The sequence below is a fragment of the Halichoerus grypus genome, chromosome 14 (assembly GCF_964656455.1).
Source record: "Halichoerus grypus chromosome 14, mHalGry1.hap1.1, whole genome shotgun sequence".
NCBI classification, from domain to species: Eukaryota; Metazoa; Chordata; class Mammalia; order Carnivora; family Phocidae; genus Halichoerus; species Halichoerus grypus.
The window spans coordinates 52294463-52318050 of NC_135725.1; the positions used below are offsets into that span (position 1 = coordinate 52294463).

Sequence of the window (23588 nt, forward strand, 5' to 3'; positions counted from 1 at the left end):
TAGAGGGAAAATGCCATGATGACACTTTGATTTTGGACTTCCAGACTCCAGAACTGTGAGAGAATAAATTTCTTATTTTATACCAGGCTGTTTGTGGAAATTTATTATGGCAGTCATAGGAAACCAATACATTCCCCAACTTCTATAGCCCCAAGTAGTAGAAGTGAGGTAATCAAACCAGGTTTCAATCTAGCTGACATCTGCCAAGGTCTCACAGATACTTACCTGGCTTAAATGAATTAATTCCCCTCTCTGACCTTCAAATAGCTCATCTATAACATGGGATTAAGTCTAGATCAATGACGGCAAATACAGTGTAATTGGGAATGGCTGCCTATGAGTGCTGCGTTGAGAAGGATTATGCGGAGTCATCTGGACAAAGAGGCAGAGTCAGTCAAAATACTCCATCTTCATTCTCTTCACACCTCTGTCACCATCCTTGTCAGTTTCCTCTTCCACTACCCCCTCTTTAAACACAGGCGATGCTTAGGTACTCGCTCACACATCTCTTCCTACCTTACATGTTCTCCTTAGACAAACCAACTGATTCTTATGGTCTTAAATGATCACCTATAGTTTCTGCTAATAATTTCAAATCTCTCTCTCCCACCTAGATCGGTCTCCTGTCCTCATTTAGTCCCACACATCCAACTGCTGGATGAACATCTCCACTTGGCTAACCCATAGACATCTCCAAACAACTCACCTATAACAAAACCCACCAGTTGCTCCCCGAAGCCTGCTCCTCTCATATGCTACCTCTATGTTGGTGGCACAACCACATACCTAGTTAGAAAACTGGGCTTTTTCCTGGTCCAGTTCCACTTCCTCAGCCTCCCACTCCAAATCACTTATCAAGACCTGCCAATCTTACCTCCTAGATAATTCCCTTCCATACCTACTATCATTGTCCTAATTCAAACTTCCATCAGTTCTTGCCTTTCAAGATTCAGCTCAGGACTCACTGCCTCCAGGAACCTCTGCAAGAACAGGGACTACATCTGGCTTTCCTGCCCCTGTATTCTTAGAATCTGTCACTGTGTCTAACACTGTAGGCAATGGATGATGATAATGACGACAACAATGATGACGGTGTGTATCATTTACTGATCACTTACTATGTACCAGGCACCATTCTCAGCAATTTATATCTCCACAACCACCTAATGGGGTTCTCATTATCCCTATTTACAGATGAAGTATAGAAAGTTTAAGGGACTTGCTCAAAGCTATAGTTCTTTTTTTTTTTTTTTTTTTTAAAGATTTTATTTATTTGACAGAGAGAGACACAGCGAGAGAGGGAACACAAGCAGGGGGAGTGGGAGAGGGAGAAGCAGGCTTCCCGCCGAGCAGGGAGCCCGATGCGGGGCTCGATCCCAGGACCCTAGGATCATGACCTGAGCCGAAGGCAGACGCTTAACGACTGAGCCACCCAGGCGCCCCTCAAAGCTATAGTTCTACCAAGAGGTTGCTGAACTGATCTGAAATTCAATTTAAATTAAGATAAAGTCATAAGGTAAAATAGTGAAACATACACCTATTTGTTCAATAAATATTTATTGAACATATACTATGTGTTAAGCACTGGAGATATAAGTAAATGAATACATAAACACATTAATTTCAGACATAGGGGAAATCTCTCAGAAAACTCATTCCAAGCCACTTCTCCAGGCCTGAAGTGACCCAGGAATCTGGGAAACCAGTCATTATCTACAGAATTCTAAATAACCTTGAGAAATACTAGGGGTGGCAGACTTAACTCAGGGTTTCCTCCTTTGCTAATTCACCCCTCTGACCCCAATGGTCTATCTCTAACTGTCCTTCCAACCCCACATTCTATTATTTAGATTCTGTACTTCACAGGCTACCAAGGCGCAGGGGTCTTGGCAAGAAGAGATCCTTTCCCACACCCCCTGGCTCCAGTAGATTATTCCTGGACACTACCCCCAAACCCAAGCATTGCTTGGACCCTAAAGAAATCCTAAAAATTGGGGCATGTGAGTCTTCTGTCAGTCTAAGAAAAGTCCACTTAAATTTTCCCATAATAATGCCTTTCTTTGTTATTCATAAATGTCAGGAAACCTATGACTGCATGCAAGCTGACAGTAATTAAAATAAGACCCTGTCCTCTCTGCAATGGCAACTACTTTTTAAAATATTTATCCAAGATAGGAGCGCCCGGGTGGCTCAGTCAGTTAATTACCTGATTTTGGATTTTGGCTCAGGTCATGTTCTCAAGGTCCTGGGGTCAAGCCCCATGTCAAGCCCCATGTCGAGGCCCATCTTGAGCCCCACATTGAGCCCCGCATCAGGCTCCGTGCTCAGGAGGAATTTTGTTTGAGTGTTCTTTCTCTCCCCCTCCCTCTGTTTGCTCATTCTCTCTCTCACTCTCTCAAATAAATAAATAAATAAATAAATCTTTTAAATAAATAAATAAATATTTATCCCAGACAAGAGGACATGTCTGGGAAGAAACAGCAAGAGTGGAGTGAGTGAGAGATGATCAACATGTTAGGCTCACCTTGGTTTGAAACTTGCCTTTTCATGGAGAGCAATAAATCCTACCAGAGAATACTAAATGCTCCAGAGCTGAATCACAGCAATCCTGTCTAGACTGAAATGTCTCATCTCCATTTTGTCAAACACATTGTGTCTTGCCTATTACTGTTCACCTTGTAATCCATATGGACTTTACACAGTTCTATCAACAACAGGGCAGCCCCTGACCACATATAAATGATCTCAAGACATGCTAGAGAAATAAGAGCAGATATCATGGAAATAACATTAGCTATGGCAACACAATAATGACAGATGGAGCAGTTGTAACAGACAAATTTTGTGATAAAAACATTTCCTTACACTGTCATTGTTTTCAATTTTTTTGATATTTTGAGATACACTCACATGGCATGGCTTTTGCAGAACAGAGGCAAGACCTATGACTGATCATCCAATAATGCTTCAGATCAGAGCAATTTGTATGTATGTGTGTGTACACATGTGCATGCACCCATGTAATATTTTTAGTATGACCGGTGCCCCTTGGGAGTGTGGTGCGCACAGTTTTTAGGGAAATGCACACAAGTAAAGCCAGCACAAAGTTAGGCAACTGAATGCACCTCTGCATGAGGTGAGCAGCTGGCAGAGGAATAGTTTCTTGTAAAGGGCTTCCTGAGTTCTACTCTAAGAGGTCAATGGGAGTTTGTATGGTGGATAGGGTTACCAGGTAAAATAATGGGACACCCAGTTAAATTTGGATTTGGGGTACATTATGGGTGATTTTTTAGTACAGGTACTTCCCAAATACTGCATGGGTGTTCTGTATTTTTATTTGCAAAATCAGGCAAAGATAAGAATTTTTAAAAAGCTGGGGCGCCTGGGTGGCTCAGTCGTTAAGCGTCTGCCTTCGGCTCAGGTCATGATCCCGGGGTCTTGGGATTGAGCCCCGCATCGGGCTCCCTGCTCGGAGGGAAGCCTGCTTCTTCTCTCCCACTCCCCCTGCTTGTGTTCCCTCTCTCGCTGTGTCTCTCTGTCAAATAAATAAACAAAATCTTAAAAAAAAAAAAAAAAAAAAGAAAGAATTTTTAAAAAGCTAACAGTGGAAGATATGCTTGTCAGTCATCTTTCCTTCTTTGTCATGAATCTTGTCACCATTAGCATCAATTAACATTTACAGCACATGGGGATGAGGTCCATGCTGTAGGGAAGACCTATGAATTACTCCTGCTACCTAACACACTCAGAATGTGCCTGCTTCTTCAATAATGGACTCCTTGAGATCATGGACTATACCTTATTCCTCCATCCTCAAGACCTGCCCAGTGATTGGCATGTGGTACTAGCTAAAAATACAGTTTTGAGGGATGCCTGGGTGGCTCAGTTGGTTAAGCATCTGCCTTCGGCTCAGGTCTTAATCCCAGGGTCCTGGAATAGAGTCCTTATAGGGCTCTTTGCTCAAAGGGGAGCCTGCTTCTCTCTCTCCCTGCTTCTCCCTCTGCCTGCAGCAACCCCCCCCCCCCGCTTGTGCTCTCCCTCTCTCTCTCTGACAAATAAAAAATAAAAATCTTTAAAATAAATAAAAATAAAAAATAAAAATACAGTTTTGAATAAATGAGGATGTGATATGGAACGACTATAAAGGGAGGAAATTTGGGCTGAGCAGGATAAAATGACAAAACTGTACATGGCAGAAAATAGAGGGACCTTCAAGATGGTTGACAACAGCCAAATCTGCCGCCACCTCCCTCACCTACGAGCAGAACCTTGTAGCACAGTAATTCAATTGAACAAACTAGGAGTTTGGTTAGTAAGGTTGAAATGTCTCAAATAAGCGCAAAGTAGTCTAATCATTCTAAGTGGGTAGGGGAGGGAGAAGTATACAAAGTTGGGAAATCAACACTTAAACAATTATGCACTTTAAAAAGCCATAATGAAGGGGGACAAAGCATTTAAAAGCCCCCAAGAGGGACAAGCAGTTCTGCCTAGGACAAGGTAACAAGTTTTAGATGGAAGAAGTTATATGAGCTATATAAGCAGGTATGGCCTTCAGAGATGCTTTGCACTTTATAGACTCTGTGTGTATGTTTAATAATATATGTATATATATATAAACATATATATTTTTATTGAAAAGTTACAAAAATGGTACACTGAACTCCCACATACTTTATGTTATTCTATGGAATGAGAACTGAGTCTTGGGGTAAATTCACATTTCCTTTGAAAGTATCCTAAAATGGAAATGTTTAAGCAAATAAAGCAGTACATATTGGTCACATTGCAAATGCATGTTTTTCTAGTCAGAGAAAATATTTGTAGCATGTGCACTTCTAGATTTTTTTCTGCACATATATGCACATGTAGGTATTTCACAAATATGCTATCAGACTCTATATGCTATCCATGTCAGCTTGGTTTTAAACTACAAAGTGAATTTATCCAAGTGACCAAATATATTCCCACAACATAATATTTAATGCTTACAAAGAAATTTTCTACTGATGAATTAGTTAACCACCTATCTACTACTGAACATTTAAGTTGTTTTCCATTTTTTTTCTGTGATAAACTTCCTGACAGCTAAGTCTTTAAAGATGTCCATCATTATTTCTTGGGGATAAATTCCTAGAGGAAGAACTGTTGAGTCAAAGACCATGTACATTTTTAAGACTTTTGATACATATTATCATTTTGCTCTCTAGGAAGGTTTTGTCAATTTATAATGTTATAATTATAAAATATTAAAGGGCTCATTTTCCAAAGTATTTTTCCAGGTTAGTCACCTCATAAAATCTGCAAAATCAGAATTTAGAGAGCACACACATAGAGTAATATAGGTAGTAAGTACTTCTATGATAGGTATCAGAGGCATGTGTAATGTTAGGCAGCCATGGGAAGCGCTAATTTAGGTTTAACTAAAGGAAAGGATAGTTGGAGAGTATCAACATTTTCTAATGACAACAGAAAACCAAGCCAGCTTATAGTAAGTGCCATGTTCAATTGACCAACTCTGTTTTTCATCTTCTTTGAAACCCAGAAAAGTAAAATAAAGAGAAAATATCCAAATAGAGAAGCTTAATTTAACAAGATCAGAGAAAACTAAGCTATGTTATATTCTGGTGGTCTTGCAGTCAAATAATTAAAGTCATGTGGCCAATGTCTATGATTAACTCAATGAGAGAAGATGTTTGGCTACATGGCCAGATATTAAAAAAAATTTAAAAAAAAAATGATGATAATTTCTTTAATGGATGGCTCTCTTACGTAATAATGTTGAATAAGTGGTATAGAGTCAGAACTTTCAGTTCTTTCTGAAATACTGTTATCAATCTTGTTATGACAATCCTATAGTACTGGGATGGGTCATCCAGACAACTAAGGTAATGCAATGGTAATGCTTTGCTCACTTTAAAGAAAAAGATTAGCATTTCCAAAGTCAGCGTAGTCACCCAAAGTCAAAACAAACCTCAGAGGCAAAGGAAAGGGGCTGAAACCCTGAGAAACATAAAATGAGGAATGAGAAAACTCCTCCCCACTGAAGATTATTCAGGTGTATAAAGGCACACGAAGGAGTACTTAAGACCTAAAACATCACTGTCAACCTTGAGCCTGGTGGATTTTTTAGCTTGGGAAAAAAAAATGAGCACTAAGCCTGACATGTTTCGGACGTGTTTGTGGCCTGCATGCCTTGTGGGTCTGCTCATCACTGGCATCCTCTCTCTGGACTGTGACTTGCTGCATTTTCACCTGAAGAAAGTCACCTGGCAAAATCTGAGACTTCTGAGCAGTACGAGCAGTTCATTTCCCATAGAGTGCCTACAAGAAACCACAGCTTTTGAGTTGCCCCAAGAGATCCTATCACACACCCAGCCTGTGAAAAGGTACATCAAGGAGGCCTTCTATGAAATGTCCATACAGGCCTTCAACATCTTCAGTCAGCACACCTTCAAATCCACTTGGGAAAAGGACTATCTGAAACAAATCCAAATTGGACTCTATCAGCAGCTGCAGTACTTGGAACAATGCTTGGAGGAAGAGGAGAAAGAAAAGGAAGACTCCAAAGAGATGGAAGAGCACAGAATGAACTGGTCAGGAGCTATGGTCTCCCAGCTGAGCAACCTAGAACTGAGGAGATATTTCAATAGGATAGACAACTTCCTGAAAGAAAAGAAATACAGTCACTGTGCCTGGGAAATCATCCGAGTGGAAATCAGAAGATGTTTCTACTACTTTCAGAAATTTGCAGTACTACTCAGGAAGAAATAAGGTATATTTTTAGAATTAAAATTCCTTTTCTCTCCAACATCTCCTTCTCTTTCTCTTCTTTTTAAGAATTATTGGGCTATCCTATAAGCCTGCCCACTGTTGGAGTGGCAGTGATTTAGGTAATGTTTACTGTCTCTAAAGTTGGCCTTGAGACATCAGCTACATCCACATTTCTAAGAGGTGATGCCAGTTGTCCTCTGGGTACCAAGAGTCTTGTTAGAAAGTTCTGAAGATAGTTTTAAAGGAGTAAGATCCTCTCCATGTTCGACTCTTTTCTTCCTCTTCCCTTTTGCTATTTTGTACTTGTTTTGCTCTACCACCTTTGAACTTCACCAAGCCAATGGTAGAGGATATGAATGAGAGAATGTTGCAAAATGAAACACCTCGGTGATTTAACTGTCACGCTGCCAAGGCTGTTTACTCTATAAAAGTTGAGCATGTTAAAGGAGCTTATACAAGCTTTCATAGAGTTAAAACCCTCCCTTTCTCTCCCCACTCAAAAAAAAAAAAAAAAAAGTGAAATTTTTGTCCTATTTGCTTCTCAGTTTGGTTTGTTTGAAATGATATAGTTTGTAGGATGGAATTTTATTTTTTTAAGAGAATGAAGATACTCAATGATATCAGATGGTTGAATTAGATGGCCATTAAGTTCTCACTCAAACCTTTGAGAGACAATGATTCTAAGGTAGAAAACACAGTTCATTCGTACTGCATACTATTTGATTTCTACATCCAACAGCATGGAAAACGCTGCAGAAAAATATATCTGCCTTTCATTGTTTTTCTGTATTTTTTATTATTTTTTTTTTTCCTTTTCAAAGATTTTATTTATTCATTTGAGACACAGAGATACAGAGAGAGAGAGATCATGAGCGGGGGAGAAGCAGAGGGAGAGGGAGAAGCAGGCTTCCCGCTGAGCCAGGAGCCCGAAGCAGGGCTTGATCCCAGGACCCTGGGATCACCACCTGAGCCGAAGGCAGACACTTAACCATCTGAGCCCCTTTTCCGTATTTTTTAAATGCCTGAGATGAAGTACCTGCAGTCATATTTCACATTGATTTTCATATTGGATTTTCCCAAATAGAAGACCACTCTCTGTCTGTTAAGTAAACTAGTTATAATAATACATGACACTTTAATATAGTTTATCTTTTAAGAAATTATTTGTATCCAGATTACCTAGATTATTTACTTAAATTTTCTTGTGTGATCCTTCATCTGTATTAATCCATCATCCAGCTGAAATTAATTTTTTTTCTTCCTCTCTCTCCTTCTCCCCATTTCAGAATCCTGTACCTTCAAGCAAGAATTAACATAGAGATTTGTGGCTACACAAATGCAAATGCACAAAAGTACCTGGTTCCACCCTTGGGAAACCTCTCCTGCTATACTGTTTCAAAAGCAAGCTCCTGAACTGTTTAGATTCAAAGTTCATTCAGCACAGGACTCAAATGGTAAAGCCAGAGAGTCTTATAAAACTGAGGCAAATTTCCAGCAAAAGTTAAAAGTTGTGGATTATGGTATCCTGGTTATCAGTGGAAGGAATGCAAATAAAATGAGTTAGTAAAATCCATTTAGTAAAAACAGCTCATCAAGAGTTGTTCTAAATGAAAAAAAAAAAAAAGGCACCATAAACTGTAAAGATGTTGGGGCATGCAAGCTACTAAGCAGAAAGTATACACTTGGTATTTTCCAAGAATTTCTCTAATAATGCTTTTGCATAGTCTCCCTAATAACTCTACCGAGATCATGTCAGTTCTTTCAGTAATTTATGGCTGCAGTCTTGCCAAATGTTTGCTACGCTAGAGGGAAGAGAATTGGCACTTCGAGTCAATAAAGATTGTCCGATTACAAGGGCAGGGTCAGAAGTCAGAACAGCATGCTTTTATTAACAGCACCTCTAGTCAGAAAAAGGAGAACATTCCCACTGAAAAAAAATAGGTTAAGGACATAAACTGGCATCATCATAAAGGAAGAAATACTAAAAGACAACAGGAAAAATGTTTAATCTCATTTGTGGTTAAAGAAATACAAAAGAAGACAAGAGCGTACCCCCTATCCATCTGGCAGAAATGAAAAAGAGTGATTATAATATAGAATGTGAGTGGGGTGCGGGATACAGGAAGAAAAAATCCTCTTGTATATTGTTAGACAGCAGGTAAAGTGGCATAACTTCCCTAGAGGACGATATGGCAATCTTAAATATCCTAAAAAATGCATTAACTCCTTCAACCTAGCTATATACTAAGCTCCAGAAATTTATCCAAGGAAATCATTGGATAAGAGCGTTCACTAGAGGCTTATTTATAATACACCCCCTTCCTTTTGCCTTCATTTTTACCTCTCTGTATTTTCTATTTTTTCTACGATGATTCCGGGGAAGGGAGGTTAATTCTAAAATTAAAGAAACTGTACAAGCTCATCTTCCACTACAATTACCCTGTTTTCCGTACTGGGGGTAGACTGGGACAAACACTGCCCTTTCACTTGGTTAATGATGCCTTTGGGCACTTCTTGAGCAACCCAGGTCTGCCTTGTTGCTTCTCTCCTGCTGCTAAATTTCAAAGGAATCCTTCCTTAGCCATCATTTTCATAATGAGACGTTTGTAAAGTGCCTTCCAGTGCTTCAAAGATTTTGCTTTTTTTTCTTTTGTTGGTGCCACTGGTAATAATCCAGAAATTGCCAAAGTGCTCTGTGTCCACCTTCCTTAGTAGTCTTTGTTTTTCTATTTATTGAATGGAAGTCAAATTTCTGTTAAGTCAGGTAAAGGGAAAACCCCTAGAACTGTGCAGAACTGTGCAGAGCTCCCACTTAAAATGCTTGAGTGGGCACCTAAGTCACAAGCATTCCGATGGAAGCTTGCTTCCTCCCTCCCCAGGCTTGGGGAAGGGATCAAAGGTAGACGGTAAAGAGTGTTTAACTGTGCTTCCTTGGAATAGGGACGATTGGGCCTCCATCAGAAAAAGCTGGTAACATCACTATAGTAAAGCTGAGCATGTAGAGGTTCTAACAGGTGCACAGGCTTGGCCTCCCCTCACAGGCAAAACGACTGTCGGGGCACCGGACGGGAACCCTGCCTTCTCAGAGTAGCTACTTTGCTTTTGCCCTTCTTCTTCTTCTTCTTCTTCTTTTTAAATCCACACTCACTAAGAAGAAGCACGATGTGTAAGCATCTAACTTGTGAGGGAAGGCACAGAAACAGGGTCACCTGTAATCTAACAGGCGCACCCCCAGGGGGAACTCGGAGGCAGTCCCAAGCCACTGGTTCACAAGGACTTGTTGGCGGGAACTCTGCCCCCACGGCGTCTATGCGGTATCCTCCGATTTGCTTTTTCTAAATGCTGACAGGGGATCCGGGATTTAAACTTGGAGCCCTACCCCAAGTCAAAATTGCACGTTCAATCTGGAGGGAGCCACCTAACCACTACTTCTAGGCAAAGTCTTGAGGCTTCTTGGGTTACTTCCTTCTCCACTCTCGCCTGTTCTCCAGCCCTTGGAAACTCGCAGAGCCCAGAACCTCGGCTTTCTGCCTACCAAAAGTGCCCTGATCCCGTCCCGCGGCCCTGGAAGCGGCCCAGCCACAGGCCTTCGGGCGGAGATTTAAATCCACTGGAGCCACCCAAAACACCCTGGCGGAGGGCGGAAGGTCGCTTTCACTCTCGGGAGAGCAGCACTTCTCTCCGGCTGCGCCCTTCGCGGCGCGTCTGGGATCAGATCTGAGAAACGCGCCCCGGGCCCCAGGCAGCCGAGGAGGCGGGGAAGCAGCAACTTTCCCTCCGCCCTCTAACCGCAGGGCCTGGGTGCGGCGGCCGCGCCGGGGTCGGGCTCCTCGCCTTCCCCCGTGGGGATCCCGGGCGGGAGCCGGCCGTGTGGCCGGCGGGGGGCGGGGGGAGTGCGGGGAGGACCCCGGGGGCGTCCTTCTCTCCGCGAGCCCCGCCAGATGTTGCAAAGGCAAACAATAGGGGAGACGCGGAGAAACAAAAGGCCATTCGTCACAATCTCCACGGGCTCTGTGGCGTGGTCCCTGCGGGGAGGACATCTGGGAGGCGGTCAGGAAGGTGGGTGAAGGGGGAGCCTGAGGGGCTTGGGGGTCCCCGGTACTCACTTGCCAGGCACCAGAGGTCGGCCCTTTTCCATTCCGAGAGGCGTCCCAAGGCCGGGAGGACAATCAAAGGGAAGTTGAGGGATTTTCACCTTCCTCGGCGCAGGGGGAGGGAGGGGCTGGCTTCCAGATGTTTGACAGTTGTTGGCCCAAGGGGTCAGCAGGGTTTTGTCCGTCCTTCACCCACGCGCTCCCTCCCCGAAGCTCCGACGGTGCCCGGGGCGAGCGGGCCGGCGGAGCGGGCTTCCCCAGCGGAGACCGCGTCGAGCCTCCGCACACGCCCTGAGCGCCGTGCTTCGGCCCAGGCGCACTTTCGCAAAAGTTTGTCTTCCCGCCACCCGCAGCCCGACCCGCACGCGGCAGTCACCCGCGATTCGGGACGGCTCCGGGGCGCACTTGTGCCCCGCGGGGAGATGCATTTTACTGATAGAGCTTTCACGGTCAAGGCCCCGGAGCCCGGGCTGGGGACTGGACTCTCGTTCCCGCCCGAGAAGGGCGCGCGAGGAGCCGGCCTGAGCCGAGGCGCGGGCAGGGGTCTGACGCGGATCCCAGCCCCGGAGCCACCGCCCGCCCCCCACCCCATCCCACCCCCCGCTGCGCCCGCCCCCAGGTGCGCCCCGCACCCCGGCCCGCCCGGGCGCCACTGGGGGCGAGCAGCTGCCGGGCGGCGCCACTTCGCCTCGCCCCGCGCGGTCTCTCACTCACCGTGGGCTTTTACCTTCAGCCCGCGGCCCTGTCGGCTCCTGCGCCGGGTCAGCCGCAGCCGGCGCCAGAGGAAGAGGGTGAGCCGGGGGCCGGACGCGCGACGCTTGCGGATCCACGCGGCGGGCTCGGGGCGAGCGGCGAGGGGCCAGCACGCGCGGTCTCCAGGAGCGCGCGGGCGAGCGAGAGCGGGGCTCGAGCTCCAGCAGCCGCCGCTCCGAAGTAGCCCCCACACGCGCCCAGCGCGCGGCTATCTCGCGGGGCGCCGAGAGGGGACCCCTGGCGGCCGCCCGCGAAATGGCAGCTCCGTGGGGAAGAGAAGTCAGGTCGCCTGGAGACTCCTCTTGCCTCCTGCAGAGGTGGGGAATGGGCGGTCTACGCGGGCTCCGCGCCCTGCGGAAAAGACCGGGACCCTCTCATGAGGGCGGAGAAGAAGATAACGCATCCGAAAGGACGCGTTCTGGGTCCACACACAGCCAAGGCACCTAGAAAGGGGGAAATCACCTTCTCCAAGATTTTCTGACTTGTTGAAAAAGACTATATTGGAAAATACTGACAGAAGGGAGCATTAATCATTGGAAAATACTGAGATTCTGGCGGATTTACTAGAACAACCTGGGAGTAGTGAAATGAGCATAGCCTTGGAAGCCCAGGCACACCCTGCGACTTTCTACTGTGTGATTTTGGTCTATGACCTCTAAACCAGTATTTTCCTCTGTAAATTGGGAGAGCATTATCTACCTTGCTGGATGGTTTTAAGGGTAAACTAAACATAGAAAGTATTCTTAATAGTAGGAGTCACTAGATGTAAGCTTCCTAAGGAAAATAATGTCTTCTACATCCTTTTATTCCTCTATAGCACCTTAATACATATCGATTGAAGAGTACCAAATGACTAAGGATTGCATTTTACAATTCTGACTACACACTTTAAAGAGGTATGGATATATATTTTTTCCCAAAGATTTTATTTATTTATTTATTTATTTGAGAAGGCGCGTGTGTACAAGCAGGGGCGGGGGTGGATGGGTGGGAAGGGCAGAGGGAGAAGCGGACTCCCTGCTGAGCAGGGAGCCCAACGAACGGCTTGATCCGGAGGCAGACGCTCAACCCACTGAGCCACCCAGACACCAGGAAGTATGGAAATATATTAAGTAGAAATTAAGACACGTGAGGGGTTAACATCCTCCGCCCAAAAGTGGTTTCCACCACTACTAAATGAGAACCTCTAAAACCACACACATCTTCTGCAATATCAAGTCATTTCTGATATTGTAAGAAATATTTAATAAATAGCCAAATAGTCATGGTCTAATGATCTTAACACTGGATTAAATGATTTCATTTAATTCTATGTCAGTTGGGCAATGCAAAGATAGTGGAGATTGTGAATATGAAACTCAAACATGAGAGGGGAAAATAGTCAGATACAAATATACAGCCATTTAGCAATGATTCTCTACATTATTGAGTAATGCAATTTCATTTCCAAACTGCCTCAAACCCTAGTCACTGCTTTTAAAGCTCCTTTTGTCCTTTTGACCTCATGGCAATCAGAATGCTGGTCATCATCCAGAACAACCAGGGTGGAAGTGTCTCTGAATTACCCCAGTTTACCTTTAATGGTCCTTTCCTTTAACTCGCTAGTCCCTAATTGGGAAGTCTGTTGTCTGCCTAACAATTCCCATGGCAGGATCTTTTCTGTCCTGTCAAGAGAGGAAAAATAAGGTTTCTTGGCTCAAAAACTGAAGCAGAACATTGAGATCCAACTTCTGCCCTTGGAGATAGGACTCACTCTCCAGGCTACAGATGAGCAGTGCATGTGCAGGTGAAGAGGGCATTCAATTCTAATCAATAAACATTAATGGAACCATCTCTCCCTCTCTCCTTGCATTTCAGCTTTGCCTGTGGGAAGAGAGGACTTTCATCCCACTTCCAGCCCCTTAGTGGCTTCTTTCCTGGGGGGGAATGGTAAATCTTGTGATTGGGAGGGAGCCATCAATATTTCCTGGATAATTTCTATCAGGGAGCGGGGTCAGTGTGGCGAATGGTGCCCCAGCTCTTGCCAACTCTCTGGCCCAGCTTCTCTGCCTGTGACCTCGTGGGCTGGAAGAGGGTGGCTTCACCTTCACAATGTGCTCTGAAGGGCCAGCATTTAGATTCAAGCCCTCCTTGGTCCTCCTGTGTCTTTGTCTGGTGGGGCTACTACAACAAAGCTTGGGGGCTTCCCCACAACAGAAAGGTATTTCTCACAGTTCTGGAGGCTGAGAAGTCTAAGATCAAGATGCCAGCAGGTTCAGTGTTTGGTGAGGGCTTGCTTTCTCATAGGCAGCTTTTCACTGTGTCCTCACAAAGCAGAAGGGGGCAGGGAGCTTTCTCAGGCCTCTTTTATAAAGACACTAATCCCGTTCATAAGGCATCGGCCCTCATGACTGATCACCTCCCAGAAGCTCCACCTCCCAAAACCATCACACTGGGGTATAGGATTCAACAGATGAATTTGGGGAGGACACAAACATTCCATCTGTAGCATCCTGGGCTACCCCTCATTCTCCAGTCCAGCTTTTATCAGAGCTCTGCATAGGTGTTATACAGCAAACGAGCTCCATCATGAATTGAACAAGACACTGTTTCCCACTGGCTATTATTCCTTATGGTGTATGGTTCTTGGCTTGTAGCGAAAAGCAATCTGAAGGGAAAGACTAGGGGAAGGGAAGGATTCGGGTACCAAGGGTCCACCCAACATACACCCATCCTCTCCCTCAAATTTGCTCCACTGCTGTCTTCCCCATCCTGGTGAATGGCCTCTCCAACCTTTCATTGGCTTAAAGCCCCAAATCACAGGATCATCTTTGACTTTTCTCCTTTTCTGTTCCACTTCTAATCTATCAGCAAATCTCATTGGTTTTACCTTCGAAAGATATCCAAATGCTGATAGACCTCTTTCCACCACCTCAGTCCAAGCCACAAATACCTGTAGCTAGTATTACTGCAATAACCTTCTATCTGGCCCCCCTGCTTCCACCTTGCCCCCCCATATATGCTATTCTCAGTAAAGCAGCCAATGTGATTCCAGTAAAACTGGAGATCCTCCTTGGGCTCCTCTTTCAACTCTGCTTAAAATTATTATCACCTTCCCCTTCTAACACTCCCTATCCATATTCCCTGCTCCAATTTTCTCAGAATTTATTGCCATCTGATATACAATATATATATTGTCATCTGATATGCTATATATATATATAGTATATTTCTTCATAGAATTTATTGCCATCTGATATACAATACATACATATATATATATATTGTGTGTGTATATATACACACACACAATATTCCTGTGTTCATTTTCTGTTTTCTGCCCATGTTAATTTTCTATGGCTGCCGTAACAGAGTACCACAAACTTAATGACATACAACAATAAAATTTATTATATTCTGGGGGTTAGACGTTCAACACAGGTCTCATTGGTGTCAGCAGGGCTGTGTTCCTCTTTGAAGTCTATAGAGGAGAGAGAATCAGTTTCCCTGTTTTTACTGATTTCTAGAGGCTGCCCACATACTTCAGCCTGTGGTTCCATTTCTCCATCTCCCAAACCGGCAACAGCAGTCAAGATCTCATTTTCTTCATTCTGACCTTTCTGCTTTCCTCTTCCACTTCCCTCTTCCACTTATAAATCCCTTGGGATTACACCAAGCGCATCCAAATAATCCAGGATTATCTCCTTATGTTAAAGTCAGCTGATTAGTGACCTTAATTCTGTCTGCAACTCCAATTCCTACTTGCCATGTAATGTAACATGATCACAGGTTATGGAGATAAACATGTGGACCTTTGGGGGGGCCGTTATTCTGTCTACCACAGTCTCACTCTTTCTACTAGAATGTAAATTCTACATGACATGGGTTTTTATCTATTTTGTCTATTACTCTATCCTCGGACTAGCTCAATAAATGTATAGATGCTCACTATGGACTGAATTATATCCCACCTCCCTCTGTCCCCAAATGCATATGTGGAACCCCTAACCCTCAATGTGATGGTATTTTGAGATGGAGCCTTTAAGAGGTAGTTAGGGTTATTGCTTCTGGCCTTTTGGTTAGATGAAGTGGTAAGGGTAGTGCCCTCATGATGAGATTAGTGACTTTATAAGGAGAAACAATAAAAGAGCGATTGTTGTCTCTCTGCCATGTGAGGACATGGGTGAGAAGGAGGCCATCTGTAAGACAACAGACTCTCACCAGGAACCACATTGGCCAACATCATGATCTTGGACTTCCCAGTCCCCAAAACTATGAGAAATAAATGTGTGTTGTTTAAGCCATCCAGTCTATGGTATTTTGTTATACCACCTGAACACGCTAATATGGCCTTCAAATATGTGTTGACTTAATTAATGAAGAGAACTCATTATAGGTATTGCAAATGTTTAACATCTGTTAAGCACCTACAATACATCAGGTACTTGCTAAGTACTTTACATGGAATGTCTCATTTAATTCTCACAAGGTCCCTATGCAGGAAATACAGGTGAAGAAATTACAGACCAGAAAGATAAGGGAACTTACCCAAGGACATGCAGCTAGTACATCATGTAGGCAGGTTTTAGACTTGGCAGTGTGGCTTAAACCCATAGCTGGAATCCTCACACTCCCCTGCCACTATCATGCAGCAATAGGCTGCCCGGGATCTTGCCCTCAAGATGCTTATAACCTGTTAGAGAAATACGACTAGCAATAATACAAGGGAGACTGTGGGGGAGGGGAAGGTATAGAAGAGACCAATACATTTCTGTGGAGCATGGAGACAAGATTAATTCTGGATGGAGTTGACTGTGGAGAGCTTCAAGGAGGATGTGGCATTTGAGCTGGACTTAAAGATGGTGACATTGGGGTGCCTGGGTGGCTCAGTCAGTTAAGCGTCTGTCTTCAGCTCAAGTCATGATCCCCGAGTCCTGGGATCAAGCCCTGCACTGGGCTCCCTGCTCAGCGGGGAGTCTGCTTCTCCCTCTGCCCCTCCCCCTGCTTGTATTCTCTCTCTCACTCTCTCTGCTTCTCTCTCAAATAAATAAATAAAATATTTTTTAAATATATTTTTGAGTTTTGTTTTTTTTTAAGATTTTATTTATTTATTTGAGACAAAGAGCACGGAGGGAGAGGAAGAAGCAGACCCCCGCTGAGCAGGGAGCCCGATATGGGGCTCAATCCCAGGACCCTGGGATCATGACCTGAGCCGAGGGCAGATGCTTAACCGGCTGAACCACCCAGGTGCCCCAATAAATAAAATCTTAAAAAAAAAATCAAAACAAATAAATAAATAAAGATGGTGGACATCGTTGGAGTTAGAAAAGTTGTTTCAGGTACAGAAAACCTGTAAAGATACAGGAAGGTAGAAAAATGCTAGATGTGTCCTGGAAACCAAGGTTAATCTAGTTGGTATGGGGACTCTGTGCAGTTAGATGATAAGAGCTGGGATCCCGAATGCTAGGCTAGAGATCAAAGGAAATGTAATGATTTTCATTAAGTTATTAATGGAGAAAGTTTACCTGAAGGAGCTGCCAAAGCAATGTCTGAAGCTATAAGTCAAAAGGCAGTAAGTAGAAGACAAAAGTGAACTTCTTGCTGATAAAATGTTTTGAGTGGCTGCTCTGTTTGCCACATTATAAAAGGGCAATCATGATCTGTCATTCTAGGTCCAGAGCACAGCCTCATATATCATAGACCCAAGAGGTTCTAAAGTGAGCAAAAATAGATAATGAAAGCAACTAGGTTATTCCTGACCTTTGGACAAGTATAATTTTCGCCATTTCCATTTCCTAGGTGAAATAACTAAGGCTGGAAGAGTTGACTTGCCCCAGATTACACAACTAATAAGACTGGGACGTTGATTTGAGGTCTCATGACCGTTGCTGCTGTGTGTCCCCATATGGCAGTGGAAAAGGCCCCAAGGGTGTGCCTGTCCAAGATAAAGTTGTCAGATTTCAAGCTGTTTCAGATAAATCTCTCCAGGTAGTTATGGAATAAGTCTAAGGAAATAGGATGGAAGCACTTATGATTCTCACTTCCAAGCTTTTCCAGGGAAAAGAGAGAAGACAGGATCATCTGAAAGATGCATTTTGGGGCGCCTGAGTGGCTTAGTAGGTTAAGTGTCTGCCTTCGGCTCAGATCATGACCCCAGGATCCTGGGATCGAGTCCCGAGTCAGGCTCCCTGCTCAGCGGGAGAGCCTGCTTCTCCTTCTCCCTCTGTCTCCCAGCTCGTGCTCTTGTTCTCACTCTCTCTCTAGCTCAAATAAGTAAATAAAATCTTTTTTTTATAAGGTTTGTTTTTTTTAAGGTTTTATTTATTTATTTGGCAGAGAGAGACACAGCGAGAGAGGGAACACAAGCAGGGGGAGGGGGAGAGGGAGAAGCAGGCTTCCCGCCGAGCGGGGAGCCCGATGCGGGGCTCGATCCCAGGACCCTGGGACCATGACCTGAGCCGAAGGCAGACGCTCAACGACTGAGCCACCCAGGCGCCTCATAAATAAAATCTTTTAAAAAAAATGAAAGATGCATTTTAGGGAGACAAGGTGGCATAGTAATTAACAGAATGGGCTTCAGAGTCTGAAAGACCCATATTAGCTGTGTCATTTTATAAAATGGGGTAAATAATATAGGTAAATAATATAAAATGGGGTAAATATAAAATAATATAAGGTAAATAAATAATCAGTCAAGGGATGCATGTAATGTGCTTAGCATAGTGCTTGTCACATGGTATGCGCTCCAGAAACTCCATCTCTTTTTCTTTCCAGCACATAGTTCTCACATCATCCTCACATAGCTACTCCCTCAGGAGGGCAAGAGACCCTAGCCCTCAGCCGTGTGACATTCCACACTCAATCTAGAAGTCTTACTGTCCCTTGGGATGTCATCTCCTAGAATTGGGAGCAAAAAGAATATTTCTGGGTAGTTTAGTATAGTATTAATAACATTCACATTCTTTACCCAAGTCAGTGCAAATTACTTTCTACCATTTTCAGTTCATGCTTTATGCATTTCCTGTAAGAGGAAAGCCATGCTGGTCTTCAATGGTGTATGAGAAAAATCCCAGAAAGATTCTGTTGCCAAACCACCTCATTACAGCTTCCACTGAGAGGGCACCATGAGAGCAAAAGGATATCATAAGAGCGTCACCATAGTAACATCATAACACATTGCAAAAGAGTAAAGTGGAGAAAACATGTTTGCGCGGTCATTGACAAACATAGACTCACAATCATGTTGCTCTGGAGAGCAGTGCTCACTCAAATTAGATTTGTGAGAGGTTATTCCTATTAATTTTGGTAGTCTGATTACCCATTGGCATTGTGTGCTAACCATAATTATTACAGGCAGCTTACTAACAAAGAGCAGACATTCCCAGAGTCCTTCTTTTCATATCATGCAATGAGAGTTAACACAACTGTCTACTTAACGAATCTTGAACAGTAAGGCACACTTCCTCCTTATCTACTTTGATTTTGCTTTCAAAACCCTGACTGATCATAATCCTGGAGAGATTGTCTCAATGTTGTATGGGGCATCTCTGGGTCCTGGAAATGAATGTGCATGTGTCCTCCAGGCACTGAAATAATGAAGAGATGTGTGTGTGTGTGTGTGTGTACAAAAGATATGTATAATATGTGAATATATATGGTATAAAGATATTTATATAAATCTTTTATACATATCTAGTACATATATATGTAAAACTTTTTAAGCAATTTCAAGCCATGACAAGAATCCACGTGTTAAAGCATGTTTCCTGCTAGCATAATTCTTACCGTTTATAATGACTATTATAGATGTCTATAATCATTTCCTCTGAAATCCACATTCTATCAATCCCATTTTGTGGAAGTGGAACTGAGTCATGTAACAGTCACAGGGTTTGAGGGCTGGGAAAACCTGTGACACAGTTCAGAATTGTCCCAGTGCAGCTAAACAAGATGGTACGCTTTGGAATCATTATGGACAATTGCCTGCCTTCCATTCTATAGGAGCAGAGTGAATGTTCTTTCCCAAGTTATTTTTTTAATTAGTTTTATTTAAATGAGATTGTGATCTTTCTTCCTGCTCTTTGGAGCTATCTCTTTGTATTTTTCTTTTTCTTTTTTTTCTTTGTGTTTTTCATAGTGATCCAGTGTCCCTTCAGATCTCCCTACCAGACGGTGTTTTTTCAGGTTTTGTTTGTTTTTTAAATCATTTGAATCCTGAATAAGTGACTCTTCCCCAGAGAGAAGCACAATGTTTTTGTTCTGGGCCTGACACTCACCAGGTATAGTACATTGTGGTCTGCCTCAGACTCTGAATAATGGAGACGAATTGTCCTCTAGGAATTGTCCTAAAATAGGTCAGTAGATATGAGCTAAGGAGAGTTAGTTGCCAGGAGAATTGGACTCTAAGGTAGTCTCATGTAAAGACAGCATAGATCCCCCAAATCAATTTAAGAGTGAGTCTTTCTAAGATGCGGAATCAGACCACTGTGTGCTCAATGGGCTTAAGAAGTTGTGTTCTCAAAGTGATGCATACAGAAGACAGAAGACAGGTGCAAAGGAAGACAGAAGAGGCTGGTGTGTCACGGATGCTTCCAACTTGATTGTGCCCCCTCCCCGCCAAATAGGAAAATAAGGAGGCTCTCACATGGACTTTCTCTTGAAGGGGAAAAAAAAACACAGCTTTACCATCTTTGTGATCAGTGTTCACCACCATGGCTAATAAGTCAATCCTTAACTCCGAACTGCCATGTTTGGCAAAACAAAAAAAAAAAAGTCTTTTGTGCCTTCTCAACTATCCTTGAATATCTGTGGAAAGAAATGAAAGAAGTAAGCTGTTTTCTTGTCTGACTGAAGGTGGCTGTTAATGAACAAGGAGTGTCTCCAAACCACCACCTTGCCCTCCTGGCATAAAAAATAAACAAGATTCTCCTTTTCACATCATAATTAAGGCAAGACACAAAAATGAGGGGATCACTTGTCCTGACCTACTTTAGCTTCCAGCTGTTTTACCTACTCAGGACCCCATTTCCTCAAGATTCCAATTAGACTGGATACATTGCTCAATATTAATTTCCTCCTAAGATGCTGCTTCACCATTTGGAAAGCCCCTTGGGTTGAATAATTATTGAATTTCTAAATGGCCTCCGGCCAGTTTCAAATACAATAGTGTTTCATGTCTAGTAATATGAAAGACTTGCCTTGGATATTGAACAGCCCTGATGATGCTTTTCTGAGGAAAAACACCTCTCTGAAAGGTTTTTAGAAAAGTTTCAGTTACAATTTTTCCCAAGTCATATTGCCTAATGCTCAGCAGAGTCTCTGCAGAGATGAATGGATAATTTCCTTCCTTCCTTTTATTTATTCTTTCTTTTTACCCTCCCTCTGTCCCTCCCTCTTCCCTTCCTCCTTTCTTTCTCTTCCCTTTTGTGACTTTGTACCAAAGAGGATTTAGGTACACTCATTAAGGTAACTCATTAAGATTTCTACCCAGTGTCCCAGAAGAACAAGTCTCCTTTTCTATAAAATTGCATTACACTTTCATTCCTTTTCCTTGCCTGTTTGCTTTCCTGTGTTCTTTTCTGTTTATCTCAGCAGATGCTGAGCTGGGTTTCCAGTTGAAGTTGCTGTTCATTGCTGCTCAAACTGTAGTCAGCCTCAAAAACCAAAAGGAAAGCACAAGTGAAGAGTTGCAAGGACCCTTACGCCCTTTGCCTTGGTGGCTGGGACAGCCCTATGGCATTTACTGGAGATGGATGGCAGAGGACTTATATTTATCAAGCACCTGTAATGTGCTAGGAACTGTGCTGGGCATTTTCACATGTTAGCTCACCAAATACTTACAATGACTGTGGATGGTAGATATGAACACCTTCATTTTAGACATTAGGAAACTTGTCCAGGACTCACACGGGCTGCCTATGGTATTCTCAGTCCCAACTTGGTATCACCTTGTATCCATCAGCTCTGCAAGAACTGAAATTAGTGTTTAGGGATGAGGTTTGGTATAGAAAACATCCCTGGTGCCCCCGGTTCTAGTGCCCTTACGGTGGCTGGTTTCCCAGATCTCAAGCACACATCAGGCGTCATTTTACTGTCTGCCTCAAGATTCTCCACAGCTGCGGGAGCTTGCCCAGCCCTGGAGTGAGCACAGTAGCTGTGCTGCAGGGAGGCTAGGTCAGACCCCTAGGGTCAACCAACAGGGAATGAGAGCCAGTGAATAAACGCTCCAGCCTCTTATCCTTGAGATGGACAATTATGGGAGGCATTCTTTACATGACTTAGAGATCCCAGCCTGAAGGGGCCAGTTGACCATTCATCCTTAGGTTGGCTTTTCCTCCTTCTTGTCCCAGGCATCCTGCTCTCACTCCTGCTTCCTGGACTTACCTCCCAAATAAACTAACTGCACTCAAGTCCTTGTCTCAGGCTCTGTTTTGGGAGGAATCCAAAGCAATATTTGGGTTCCTGGTAGACTGGAAATGAAGACCACCTTGTGTGCTGACCAATACAGCAGAAGGTTATTGTCGTGAGTCCTATAAGAAAGTAAGCCAGACTAAACCAGAGAGAGACCCTGAAGCAGAGAACACAATTCCAAGCCCAGAACTCTAAAAAATTTTCCCTTAAGTAGGACTCTAAGAAAATATATGTGAAGTGTTCATTAAACATGCCTGGAAGGAAATGCATCAAGACATGAACTGTTTTTCTCTTGTGAGTAAATCTTCAATGGAAGTTCCCCTGATCTTCCTCAGTTCTCTTATTTATGTCTTGACTGCCCCCTGGGGAATCTCAATTTCTGTCACTGGAGGTAAAGACCATTTTTTCCTGCTTCTCAAACTGGGTAGAATAATACACTTAGCCATCATTCTCCACCTGGAAGGCAGCACAGCATGTTACCTCAGAATAAGCTGTGGGGTAATAGAGGCAGGTCAAGTTCCAATCAGCTGGCTGGCTGACTTAGTGTATCAGTCAGATTTTGCTACAGAAACAATCCTGCAAGTTCAGTGGCTTAGAACTGCAAAGATTAATGTCTTGCTCGTGCAACACACTCATCTTGGGCTGATGGGGGTGGGAGAGGGGGCTCTGCTCCCTCCTGTATCCCCACTGAAGGACCAAGGCTGTGGAGCAGCCACTTTCCAGAATGTTAATAGTCACCGTGGCGGAGTGAAAGAAGGCAAAGCTCATACAGGCTCTCCAACCTTCTGTCTGGAAACAGCGCACGTTGCTTGCTCAAATTTCATTGGTTAAAGAGAGTTGTGTGGTCATGCCTGGGTTCCACGGAAAGGGAAAGTACAACTTAACTTCCAGGTGAGAAAAGAGAGAGAGGAAAGCAGAATATTTGTGAAAAATATCTATCAGGTTTGGACAATCACTTAACCTATGCTTCAGTGTTCTCCTCACGTACACGGGGATGTGCACTTCATGAGGTCATGGTGAGGGTTAAATGCAAAATTGCTCATAAAGCACCTGGCACATAGGCATGACTCAATATACGCTGCTAATTTGACCGTGTCTTGGTACACCTGAAATATGATGTTCAGGTTTATCCCAGTATTTCCCACATCTCTGTGATTAAATAATAGCAAGTTTTTCTTAATGCTTTCCCATAAGTTGCATTTTCTAGTTTTTAAAAATGATCCCTGTGCCTTTTCTCTGAATTTCTCTAAGTTCTGTCCATTCTAAGACATGGATTCTAGCACATTGCTCCCCATATAGAAAGGACAAGATTGCCACCATGCAATGAGAAAATACTTTGTTTTGAAGGAGAGCTAACAAATATAAAATGAGAATCACTGTATTTATTATTTGTAACAAGTTATTATTCTTGTGCAGATAAACTCAGCGTAAGTTCATTGGAACAGTATGGGTCTCATCAGAAAGAACATATTATTATTATGCTCGAAAGACTATGGCTGGGTATGAAGTTATAATAACTTCATGGTCTGGGCTCCTTTGGCCAAGCATGTTATTACAGTTTCAGTGGGTCCATTCTCCTGT

General features: G+C 43.5%; 2 protein-coding genes across 6 annotated transcripts in view; one reads left to right on the plus strand and one right to left on the minus strand.

The window, feature by feature from the left end:
• The window catches only part of MOB3B (MOB kinase activator 3B), a 204158-nt gene extending 192328 nt beyond the window's left edge, over positions 1-11830 (minus strand). For 3 of the 5 annotated variants that reach the window (XM_036106384.2, XM_078061326.1, XM_078061324.1), the window contains exon 1: positions 11580-11830. The gene's annotated coding sequence lies outside the window, so the exon portion shown is untranslated. The remainder of the gene's footprint in view (positions 1-11579) is intronic. The other 2 variants (XM_036106383.2, XM_078061325.1) reach the window with 2 other exon arrangements.
• IFNK (interferon kappa) lies at positions 6145-6847 on the plus strand. Its single transcript, XM_036106386.2, has one exon. It carries the CDS (start codon positions 6145-6147, stop codon positions 6769-6771), a length of 627 nt encoding a protein of 208 aa, XP_035962279.2. The 3' UTR covers positions 6772-6847.
• Positions 11831-23588: the final 11758 nt, after the last annotated feature.

What these genes read in the sequence shown, in the direction of transcription:
- IFNK (XM_036106386.2), top strand. Translation starts at nt 6,145, where the DNA reads ATGAGCACTAAGCCTGACATGTTTCGGACGTGTTTGTGGCCTGCATGC.